Source organism: Xenopus laevis, chromosome 2S (assembly GCF_017654675.1).
Source record: "Xenopus laevis strain J_2021 chromosome 2S, Xenopus_laevis_v10.1, whole genome shotgun sequence".
Lineage (NCBI taxonomy): Eukaryota > Metazoa > Chordata > Amphibia > Anura > Pipidae > Xenopus > Xenopus laevis.
Window position 1 is genome coordinate 41,903,639 of NC_054374.1, and position 12,949 is coordinate 41,916,587.

General features: G+C 41.2%; 1 protein-coding gene across 1 annotated transcript in view; it reads left to right on the forward strand.

The window, feature by feature from the left end:
- Window positions 1-3,607: 3,607 nt before the first annotated feature.
- Window positions 3,608-12,949, forward strand: part of smtnl2.S (smoothelin-like 2 S homeolog) — a 63,925-nt gene continuing 54,583 nt past the window's right edge. Inside the window, exon 1 of the mRNA XM_018249142.2 lies at window positions 3,608-4,708. Coding sequence (XP_018104631.1) covers window positions 4,379-4,708 — 330 coding nt within the window. The 5' untranslated portion in view covers window positions 3,608-4,378. The remainder of the gene's footprint in view (window positions 4,709-12,949) is intronic.

Below are 12,949 nucleotides of genomic sequence, written 5' to 3' on the forward strand. Positions count from 1 at the left end.
AGAAGTACAGTTGGAGGGGGACAGCCAATCACAGCCCTGCAGTCACACAAGCAAAGACATGCTTCAGTTCCCTACCAGGGCAGCTTAGTTGCTGATTGGTTCCTGTCCTACAGTGCAGTGTGCCGAGTTGTGCCTGCTCCCCTGCACAGCCTGGGAAAAGAGGCAGCAGGAAGTAAAAGAGATAGGTGGGACTAGTAGGGTTTTGACAGAAATATTCAATAAATCAACCTTAAACACTACTTTTTTAAGCACACTCCTTCTATATTTAGGAGTATAATACACTGGTATTTAAACCTTTACATCTCCTTTACAACATAGGCTTAATTTAGTGCCCACCCTTGGCACAAAACATGCCAGGCTTAATTATGTCCTAAATAAACATTTTCTAATTTTTATACATCATTTTGGCTCCTCTTTTTCAAGTAACAGTAAGTCTCTCCCAACTTTTGCTTTAATGTAAAAGGTAAAACACACCCTCAACCCTGGATTTGTTAACACAGGTTTGCGTCTCCCCTTTAAGTGAACCAGAGAGAACCTTTAGACTAAAAAGTGCTGAATGCAATAAAGAAAATGCTTCTTCTGCATGAAAATGCCCATAAATATATTTATAGTTTCTGTGAAGGTATGTCATATTTCGCATGTCTCTGTGATTGTGATAAAATGCCCCTTTTCATTTTGCCATGTTTTAGTAAGAAGCACTCTGGAAGGAAATTAATCTGTAAACCTGGGAGTTTCTGGTGGGTAACAGGTAAGTGGGATAGGTGAGGTGGAACCATAAGGAAAGTGAAATCACACTGAGAGGTAACATGCTGAAAGTCAGCAAGCGATGCTCACGAAAATATACAGCAGCAAATCCACGGTAAATTAACCATGAAATTAAATGAAGACAAATAGCCCATCTGGATATGCGTGAGATCATTTTTACCTAACTTAACTTACTAACATTACTCTCTAGATTATTTACTGAGAGAGGACATGTCCTCTACTGCTGGCAGCTTAGTAAGCGAAGAACCAATTAGAAATTCCATACTAATGCACACTAGTACAACTGCCAAGGTGGCCTCTATCCAAGGGACAATATAAACATTATTACAATTCAAGTGTTTGGGTTAATTTAGCAATAAACTCCTGTTCTGCAAAACCCCTGTTGACTTTGCAGAATAAATGAAGGGAATAGCACAGGCAGGGGCGTAACTACAGAGGAAGCAGACCCTGAGGCTGCAGGGAGGCCCAGTAGGTATAGGGGCCCCATGAGGCCCTAATTCACATACAATTTCCATAAATATTGGTAGAACAGGTCAACCTCTAGACATTTTGGAGGCCTCAAAAATAATTTTGCAGTGGGGCACAGTAATTTAGTTACGCCACTGGACACAGGATAATTATATACTTCCCTAGTAGTATTTGCCATTGGATAATCCCATATAAAAACAACCACTGCCATTTTAGAGTTCTAAACCTATTTAGGGCCCTTAAGGTGGCCATACACGGGCCGATAAAAGCTGCCGACAGACCGTGTCGGCAGCTTATTGGCCCGTGTATGGGGGCCCCCGACGGGCTTCCCCGATCGAGATCTGGCCGAAAGTCGGCCAGATCTCGATCGGATGGGATTAAAAATCCCGTCGGATCGCGGCCGCATCTGTTCGTTGATGCGGTCCCGCGATCCGACCGCCCGTTTGGTGAACGCTAGGATCCGATCGTTGGGCCCTAGGGCCCACAATCGGATCAGCCCGATATTGCCCACCTCAAGGTGGGCATATCGGAGGGAGATCCGCTCGTTTGGCGACATCGCCAAACGAGCGGATCTATCCGTGTATGGCCACCTTTACACAAGGGCATTTTAGGATGTATTTCACTGCAGCCTCAGCACAGGACTTAAGGTAGCCCATTATTTTTAATGCAGGCTGTACTGATGTCTACAAAACACAGGTGACATGCTGCAGGTTATGTCTCACTTGCAATTGGTGGTTCAGCAACCTTAATAAACAATAGTGGGTCCTGTCATAGAACACATAAAAATGCTGCCATGCAGCAATGCATTAACCCCCTGTAACTAAGAGCTCTTAGGATTGGAAATTACCCCCTGTGAACACACATAGGAGAGCACTGAACCCTTTGTGTTCTAGGTCTATGGGCTGGCTGTTTAGGCATTGTCTAGAACATTAACCAGATTGTGGCACCTGAAGAACTACAACTCTCAGCATCTGCCTCCAGCTTTTATGAAAAAACAGGCTTTGCGTTGGCCAGAGCCATTGAGACCTGCATCACATTAAGGACTCTTGCATTTGAGTGTTTCACACCTGCAATTGGCAGTCCCCAGCAGCAAGTGAGTACAAATACATAGCAAACACTGGCCTGCGTTAAGGCCTGAAAAAGCCCACAAAGAAACGCTGAATACAAAATCTGGGATCCTTGCATGCAGGAATGTGAGCAGCAGTCACTGAACATTAGCCTTCTGAATGTATACACCATCCCTGTTATAAATAACTAAAGGATAGGATTGCTGACATAAGGATGTGCCCACACTTTGCCTTTAATAGTGATCTTAGGCACTGCTGAACATTAAATTACAAGGCATCTAGCTTTACCAAGTGACTTCAATTGCACATTGTTCATTCTGCAAGATGAATACAGGAAAACAGATTAGCCTTTGCAAAGAAAGTGCAACTTCTGTAAAAAAAAGATTTCAAATTAAAACAAACAACATAATTTGATATGCATGGGAATATTTGAATATAAAGTCAATGTTTCCTTCAGCAAACAAGGCTGGGGTTATCTTTATATTTCTACCCCACACACAAATCCTAATATTCTCAGAGAAATTAAATAAAATAATCCATGAACATATTCGTTTTTCCCATTAAAGTTTTGGGGGCAAGGAAAGCCATAGTGGAGAATTATAAAAGTCTGGGGGTCATTTATCAACACTGGGCAAATTTGCCTGGGGCAGTAACCCGTGGCAACCAATCAGATTGCTGTATTCACTGTTCTACTTGCAGCTGGCTGATTGGTTGCAATGTGTAACTGCCCATCAGAGTTGCCAGGTTTGCAGTTTTCCAGCCAAATTGGGCTACTAATTTAAAGCCCAGGCGGATTTTAAAACTAGCCATGGTATGGATTTCGGCTACTTTTTGGGGCTTTGGCTGGTTTGCACTTTGGAAACCAGCCAAAGTGTTTTTCATGCCCTAATGTGCCGAGCCTGCATCTACCAGTGAATGTTTGGGTAATGTAGTTTTTGTTTAACAATTTGCAGTCTGACAAGTTTAATGTAAGACTACAATACCCAGCATGCAAGGGACTGACTTGTGTAGAAGTCGGGAGTTACCAGATTTTGGGCTCTGTACCCCAATCTCTCATCACTCTTAAGTGATGACTTTCCGATGACTTTACTCAATTTCAGACAATTCTGGGGCAAAAAACTGCAGGCCACCATCATGTTTTACCAATATTTATTGAAATTGTATATATATATTAAGGCCTTATGGGGCCCTATACCTCCTGGGCCCCCCTCTGCAGTTATGCCCCCTGGTGATGGGCAAATCTTTCCCATTTTGCCTCATGGGAAAATTTGAAATATATTTTTTCATTGTGCTATTTTTGTGCTACTTTGTATAGCCTCTTGGCTAGTTTTGTAGCCGACTTGGTTGGTTTTGAAAATGGTGTTTTTGTACAAGTGTTGATAAATGAGTGTCAGCGGAGAGGTTGCATTCACCTCACCCCCTTCCCCTTTGCTAAAGATAAGGAGTCTGTTTATTTTGGCACAGCCTAGTTACACAGGAGAGAAGACAAGATTGCAGTTGAACTCCCCCCACACCCTCCCCGTTGTAAGCATCTCCCTCCAGCTGCTCTGAATCAGACATCAGCATGCAGGGAGGGAAGAAGTCAGTCGGTCTGTGCTAAGGAAACAGCAGCGGTACCTGTCCTTTCACACCTACAAGAGCAGGAGGGTGGAAGTCAGTGAAAAGGGAGAGTAGCACCACCCAGTCGCAGGCTCACTGACACCTACACAAGCAGTAGCGCCGGCACATTGACACCTGCAGCAGGAGGAGGAGGCGCAGAACTAAGTTGCCGCTGTAGAGCAAGTGATCCCTGTGCGAATAGCGACTGCAGCTTTGCTCTAGTACTGAATGCTGCTCTGTGAAGGTCTGTAGGGGTTGGCCCATAGTGCCGCAGATCTCCCATCACCCTGTCCACTGGAAACGATCATTTTTGTTTGAAGCCCACACAGAGCGACAGTCCATTAGAGTTGCGTCAGTCGCACCTGAGATCATAACTACGAGGCTGCGCGCACGATGCTCTGTCGATCTACTACTTATCGCACCAGCTCAGTTTAAACAATCGCATCGAGGCCGCTAATTAGACTTTCCAAGCGGTCCTCATGGAGCCCGCGCTAGAGGTGTCGGGATGGCCCTGCGCTGGGCGCAAGAGCGATGACAATGCGGTGTTACACGGCGCCATGCTGGAACTGCGCTCCGAGATGAACAACTTCAGGCACGGGGTAGAGCGGCAGCTGGAGGACGTGCTAAGACTTGCCGGGCCGCTTTCTAGGTCGGTCACTGATCTGCAGTGCGAGAACCGGCGGCTCCGGGAGCAAGTGGACAGGTTGAGCCGACAGGTGGAGCTGCTGAGTCGGGCTGCGGGGCTAAATGAGGAAGGACCGACCCGCTTCTCTAGCCACGCCCTGCTGTCACTGTCCCCAAAGGTGCAGGTGAGTGGGAACGTCACTTCCTGGCACTGGCCGAGAAACACTTCCAATAGGATAGATAGACCATTTAGCTTGGGGCCTAGTATTACAGGTGGCCAGTGGTTGAGAAAAAGAAATATCAAAGGGCCAATAATATTATTTCATAATAATTTTTTTTTATATATATTATTTTTAATATTATTTATTTTATTATTATTTTCAGTATATAGCTCATACCCAAAAAAAAAATTTCCGCATGTAGCGCAGCAATTTTTTGACCACACCCTTTCTGTGGCCACACCCCCTAATTACCATGTTTGTTTTACAAAATTTGGTAGGTTATGAAAGTGAAAATATTTCTCCTTATCTAAACTGTGTTTTTGTGTCTCAAAATTGTTACAAAGTATCTTATTTGCACCTGTTAGCTGTTCTGGGCTCTCTGCTAAAAGCCAATTAAGTGAGAAACTTTGTTTCTTTTTCTGGCTGTTCAGTGCAGAGAAAAGAGGGACAAATCCAGTACAAATGAGGGACTGCGGGTTGAGCTGTCAAAAGAGGGACTGTCCCTCGGAAAAAGGGACAGTTGGGAGGTATGTATAGCTGTTTGCCAGGGCCTCCTCTTTTCTCTTAACTCCTGGTTAGGAAACTTTCAGTTGTCAGTTGGCTCCATCCAACTCTTCTTCTGATTCTTTTCAGCTCTCAAATGGGGGTCACTGACCCCATCTAAAAAACGAACGCTCTGTAAGGCTACAAATGTATTGTTATTGCTACTTTTTATTACTCGTTGTTCTATTCAGGCCTCTCCTATTCATATTCCAGTCTCTTATTCAAATCCCTGTGTGGTTAATAGGGTAATTTGGACCCTAGCAACCAGATGGCTGAAATTACAAACTAGAGAGATGCTGAATTAAAAGCTAAATAACTCAAAAACCACAAGTAGTAAAAAATGAAAACCAATTGCAAATTGTCTCCGAATATCACTCTCTACACCATGTTAACCGTTAATTCAAAGCTGGAGAACCCATTTAAAACCCCAGTTATTTATCAATGGGTGAAAGTGAAAGTTTATCCTTTGAAAAATCCGCCTTCCAAAATCCCATAGAAATGAATGGAGAGTGGCAGAATTTCACTCTAAAGGACTGTGGCAATCTCTAAACTTAACTTTTTCATAAATATACCCCCTAGCCCTGCTCTAGATCATGCTATGGGAAGATGCTGGGAGTTGGACATCAACAAGCTGGAGGGCTGCAGGTTAATCACCCATGGTTTTCTTTTCTATGTGTTATAGAACACCACAGCTAGGGTTTCTTTAGATTGCTTATTTAATAGGAACAAGTGGACATGCTCATGGTTGATAGGCATTCATAAAGCTCATGTGTTTGTGTTACTGGCCCTTTAAATTTCACCTGCTGCAAGTATACTCTGAGTGAGACAGCTCCGCTGAAAGGTACTAGACTGTAAATTGTTATTGGACTATATTCTAAGGGGCAGATTTACAAAATTCGAGTGAAGAATTCGAATGTAAAAAACTTCGAATTTCGAAGTATTTTTTGGGTACTTCGACCATCGAATTGGTTAAATTCGTTCGAATTCGAACGATTCGAAGTAAAAATCGTTCGACTATTCGACCATTCGATAATCGAAGTACTGTCTCTTTAAAAAATACTTCGACCACCTACTTCGGTAGATAAAACCTACCGAAGTCAATGTTAGCCTATGGGGAAGGTCCCCATAGGCTTGCCTGTGATTTTTTGATCGAAGGATTTTCCTTCGATCGTTGGATTAAAATCCTTCGAATCGTTCGATTCGAAGGATTTAATCGTTCGATCGAACGAAAAATCCTTCGATCGTACGATCGCAGGATTTGCGCAAAATCGTTCGACTTCGATATTCGAAGTCGAACGATTTTAGTTCCCAGTCGAATATCGAGGGTTAATTAACCCTCGATATTCGACTATTGATGAATCGGCCCCTAAGTGTTAACCACAAGTTTAAATTCCCTCTATGAAATATTTAGTGGCTCAGTGGTTCCCTTATCTTTCTTGAACTTTTTCAGTTTGATCCCAGCCAGAGCACCATCTGAAGTAGTTTGTGTGTTCTGTCTGTGTGGGTTTAATTGGGGTACTCCTGCTTTCTCCCACACTCCAAAGCATATTGGCACATTAATTGGCTTCTGATGTGAATGATCTATAATCCCTGTAAAACCTTGCAGATTAAGCTGGAACTCAATAAATGAAGGATAAAATATATTGTAATATAGCTAAGCAATGTCATTTTACTAGTCTATATTAGTGCTTCCAAAGGCAGACTATAGATCAGAGACTGAATAATGTCTCCATGGATTGTTGTGGGTTTTGCAAATAATTTTATAATAAATATTTTGCCCATGCAAAAAATCAAAGATATTACTACATTTTTTTAAATTTTTGTGATATGGACAGGTCAGATACGTATTATGGCTTAAAATATAACATATGTTTAGTAAGCAAACAGGGAGACAGAATGAAACAGAACCACAGAACAGCTATGACTACATACAATTACAATCCCACACTTTAAACTGACTGTAGAACAAGGCTGGCTTCCTGCTGATTGTCAGCGAGACTTTCCCAGTAGTAGGTCTCATGCATTCACATACCGAAACATGTTGCTACTGAACCTGGAAGGTATTTGTTTTCTGGGAAATGCAAACTGTAAACAAAAGAAAAGAGAATATAAGCATTTAGGTTAAATGTGCACCTGCACTGGTCCAGTTTCTAGTTAATCAGTATGCAGGCGAGAAATACTAAATACGCAGGGGTAGCTAGCAATTATTATACCTGGGAAGGTATAGCTTTTATCTGCCTGATTGCATTCCTAAATATGAGTGGGAAATATTTGTTTCCATCAAAGAGGTACTGCATAGTCTACAGCACCAACCGTTTTCAGTCACTAGGCGTTCTCTTCTATCAGTGTCCATGGTAAAAGACTGAATTGAAAGTTGAATAGTAAAAAATGTCCATTCAGTTCACAGTAAATCCCTATATCCCTACACGTTACTATCCGTTTCAGGGAGATTTAATGACCTATATATTTCCCTTTGGACTATATTCCTGTGCCCCACTGTTTATTAAATGCTGAAGATACATAGAAAATTTGTATGCTAACATATATTCTATTCAAATCACCCAGTGATCCTTCCATCATATGCATGCAACAACCATCTTTGCAAAACATTTGTGTACTCAGGAAGGAAGCCGTTCAAGTCATAACAAAAGTATTGGTATCTCTTCTTACTACTGCTACAGATAAAATAAATTGTCTAGTAGTTCTGCATGCCTTTAAATTTGCTGAGTTCAATTAATGTGTATAATATTTAGACAAAAACCCAATCATGTTCTTTCATGTTATCGTGATTTCAATAATGCTGACATTATTGTATGCTGGTGAGTGAAGGGTGAGCACCTTGTGTACCTATTGGTGAATAGCACGGGCTTTCCTATACAATCACACTTGCTTTCAAAATCTCTCCATTACTACAGTGGGAGAGTCACTTAATAAATAAATTGACAGTGCCTTGCTTAGCCCAAACTAGCCTTTATTCCGCCCTCAGTAAATAGTGGTGGGGCAAGTGGTTTCACTTCCAAACTTATCTTTATAAAATAGGAGCACAGTTTAAAAGAAATTGTTACAAGTCATTTGTGCATGATGTGTGGTACATGAGCCTATAGGTACTGTGAAGCACATAGCTGAGGCACACATGTAAATCTGTATATTATATCTTTTCCCTTTCACTGACCACACCTCGCTCTGGTGCCAGCAGTACACAGACTGGTTTTGTATTGGGCAAGCTTAGGTGTGCAGGCAAGTTCAGAGCAAATGCATTATGAGTAGCGATGAGCAAAATTTTTCACCAAGTTTTGCCACGAAAATGACGCCCATAGAAAAATAATTGTCATGCCACCGCATGTGTCAAAAAAGAAAAAACATTTGTAGCCCATAGACTTCAATGTATTTTGCCGATTTTTGCTGTTTCCCTAATTTTCTGCAAACAGGTCAGTTTTGCCCATCAATAATTATGAGCACTTGCAAGGGTTGTTGGTAAATGGAATAGGTGAACATAGTTACCACTTGGGTGAGAACTATTCCTGAAAAGACTGATACTTCAGTAATATCCAGCCACACAGACTAAAGCTGGCCATAGACACAAAGATCTGATCGTACGAATCGAGGATTCGTACGATTTTCAGACCGTATGTGGAGAGTCCCGACATCTTTCGTCCGGCGGAGATCAGTCGTTTAGTCGATCGGACAGGTTAAAAGATTTCTGTCGGCTGCCGATAATATCTCTGCATGTATTGCCGATCGTACGATTTTCAGAGGGCGACTGTCACTAGCTTTCGTCAAACATAACTTTCGTACGATTGCTGTCAGGGGCAGAACATCAGCTGATCTGTTCTTTTGTACTTTATTTGATCTGAATGGTTAGTGGCAGGTCGGGAGATGGGAAAGTCCAATCGTACAATGATTCACACAATCGGATCTTTGCGTCTATGGCCAGCTTAAAGGATTTTAGATGCGTAAAAGGGCTACTGTTATTATAGACAAGTTTGCAAGTAGCTCTATCTATGGTACATAAGAGAGAGCACTGTCAGAGAATATGGATGTCTGCTTGCTCTGGCATAGAGCAAACTCAATATTGTGTGCCATAATTAAATGATGTCTTATGCATGTTAAAGGGGTTTTGCACCCTTAAATTAACTTAGTATGATGTTATGACTGTTATTCTAAGTAGGGATGCAACAAATCCACTATATTGGGTTCGGCCAAACCCCCGAATCCTTTGCGAAAGAGTTGACCGAACCGAATCCTAATTTGCATATACAAATTAGTGGTGGGAAGGGAAAAACATTTGTAACTTCCTTGTTTTGTGACAGAAGTCACGCGATTTCCCTCCCTGCTCCTAAAGGTAGCCATAGACGCAAAGATCCACTCGTTTGGCGACATCGCGGAGCGGATCTTTCCCCGATATGCCATTAACGAGCATGGCTACATTGGGGGTAATCTGATTGTTAGGCTGAACGATCCGATTACGATGTGCAATGGTCTCCGGCAGGATCAGTCGGGTCAAAATCAAACCTGAGCGATCGACCAAACGACCGATCTCTGCCGGGCGAAAGCTGTCGGCACTCCCCACACACGATCCGAAAATTGTACGAATCCTCGATTCGTACAATAGGATCTGTGTGTCTGTGGCCACCTTAATTTGCATATGCAAATTCTGATTCATCCCGCAGAAGGATTTGGCCGAATCCAAATGCTGCTGAAAAAGACTGAATCCCGAACCGAATCCTGGATTCAGTGCATCCCTGATTCTAAGACAACTTGCAATTGGTTTTCATCTTTTATTTGTGTTTTTGTTTTAAGTTATTCAGCTTTTTATACGGCAGCTCTTCAGTTTGCAATTTCAGCAAACTAGTTTCTAGGGTTCAAATTCCCTAGCAACCATGCTCTGATTTGAATAGGAGAGAGCCTGAATAGAAAGATGAATAATAAAAGTAGAGATAACAAATGTGTAGCCTTAAGAATCAAAAGGCAAATATTTCAAAAACTATATTTAAAAAAAGTTTCTTAGAATTAGCCATTCTGTTCCATTGTAAAGGTTAACTTAATGGGAAGTACCTACTTGAGTTTCAGTACTACAACTGGATATCCCAGAATTTCTTATTCCATCATTACAAGATACTGAATAGAAATAATTTTGTGCATTTTTTGAAAGGGAAACTGAGGGATAAATAACAGTTTTTAATAAAAACTTAATCAGTTGTGATTGTATGAGTGATGTTTTGTCCATTTCATGCTGTGAAAATAAATACTTGCAGTTTCTGAGATTAGTGTCTTCAAAATACAGCCTATATGACCTGATGTGTTTTGTCATGTATGATAAGTTATCTTTTTGGTATTTTTGTTATGGACAACAGATTTTCAGTGCTTTTGCCACAGGCACTACTTAAATGTACTTTTCCCAGCAAGTGAAATGCTGCCTTATTAAACTCAAGGGACAGAAACTCACCAGATGTAGCTATGAAACCATCATGCAACTCTTTTACATTTGGGGAATCTGAGCCTGATGCATCCCAGGTGCAAAATGCTGATTCATCTGTGAATCTGTGAGGGGTCCAGAGCCTGCAGAACATATAACATTTAAATCCTACCACATAAACATTCAAATTAAAAAAGTATTAGCATTTTAAGCCCACTATTATTTTTTAACAACCCCCCCCATACATAAATTTGAGAAACCCTTTTTATCTTTACTGTGTCTCCATGATTTATTAGTGGACACTGTAAATTGAGCTTATCTAACTGTACAACTGTATTAAGTTCTCACTGTGAGGAACACATTTAGTAGCAGCAGGGGGTTGAGGTGGGGGATAAATTGAACAGAGATCAGTCTTTGTGGGGGCTTTGTAAAAGATTATTTATTTTGTACAGCTGATTGTATGAAGTGTTGTACATATAGTCCTTCAGGTAAAATGTGGTCCTGCCCCATGAATAGGGTTGCCACTTGGCCAGTAAAAGTGATGGTTGGTCCCAATGTTATTAATAGGGGAAAAAAAAATTTATATATATCAGCCAAGCAGATCCGCACTCACTTAGTTAACCCTTTCGTGGTCCGCCCGGGTGCCGCTCCTGGGATCCAGATAAACATAGAAAAGAACGGTAGCGCACTCCAGGGACTTGAATAGAAATATAATTTATTAGAACATGGTATACCATGTTCTAATAAATTATATTTCTATTCAAGTCCCTGGAGTGCGCTACCGTTCTTTTCTATGTTTTTATATATATATATATATATATATATATATATATATATATATATGAACAGATCCGGCCTGGTGCACTCCCAGCCAACTTGGTCCAATGCCTGGGTGCAGGCTTCCACAAAATTATATATACAAATATTAACAAACCGCACTCCAGGGTCTTTGTCCTCTGTGCAAAAAGGTGAGACTTTATTTCAACGTTTCGGCTCCATAATTCGGGCCGTCATCAGGAAGTCCTGATGACGGCCCGAATTATGGAGCCGAAACGTTGAAATAAAGTCTCACCTTTTTGCACAGAGGACAAAGACCCTGGAGTGCGGTTTGTTAATATTTGTGTGTATATATATATATATATATATATATATATATATATATATATATATATATATATATATATATATATATATATATATATATATAGGAAGGCCTGTATTTTTTCCTAAAAAAGGTGGCAACCCTACCCATGAAGCTTGCAGTCTACATGACCCAATTGTGACTGAGGCTCAGGAGTATTTGAAGAGTATTTTTTCATGCAATATTTGGGCAGAATCCATTTACCAGTGCAGTAAGCTTCTTTTAAATCCTGTCAATAGGCTTCTTAAAAACTAAGGAAGTATGCAAATTAGTGCTAGGAAAAGAGAGTGGTAAAACATTTTCACTTCATTGTTTGTGTGATGAAAAGTCACATGACAGGATTTGGATTCGGTTTGACCAGGCACTTGGATACAGATGAATCTGAATCCTTCTGAAAAAAGCCGAATCCTGCCTAAGGGTAAGGCCAGACGAGGAGATTCGGGGAGATTTTGTTGCCTGGCGACTTATCGCCACGTCTTTTGAGCGACGAATACCCCCCCGAACTGGGGCGCATCACCGCGTGTGCATTAGCGCAGGCGATTTTGCACTGTAGCCTATGGGGAAAAGACCTGAGGCAGTTCGGGGAGATAGTCGCGCAAAAGACGTGGCGATAAGTTGCCAGGCGACAATCTCCCCGAATCTCCTCATCTGGCCTTACCCTAAATCCCAAACCAAATCCTGGATTCAGCGTATCCCTACTTAACAAAGATAGTTTGTGCAGGATGCAAAAATAAGAGAAAAGATGAAGTTACCACACCAAGTATATAAGTAAAGTCCAAAGACAGTAAATACACATGGGAAGAGTCTCACAGTTCACCCCAGTAGAGGGTGTGTGGAACAAGCTCAAAAATGGAAAAATTGTGTGAGACCCCAAGAAAATCGGGGAGAAGTTAAAAAAATGAATGCGATATAAAGAAAAAACGCATTTAGTGCCTATTGCGGCATTTACTCGTTGACTTTTCTCTGATTTTTTTTTGTAAATTACAAAGAATCTGGGGTAAAAACTATTTTTATCAAAAATCCATGGCAACATATTGAATGTTTGCGTTTATTATTATTATTATAGCTCCACTACACCATTAAAATGTTGATTTGACTGGAGAAG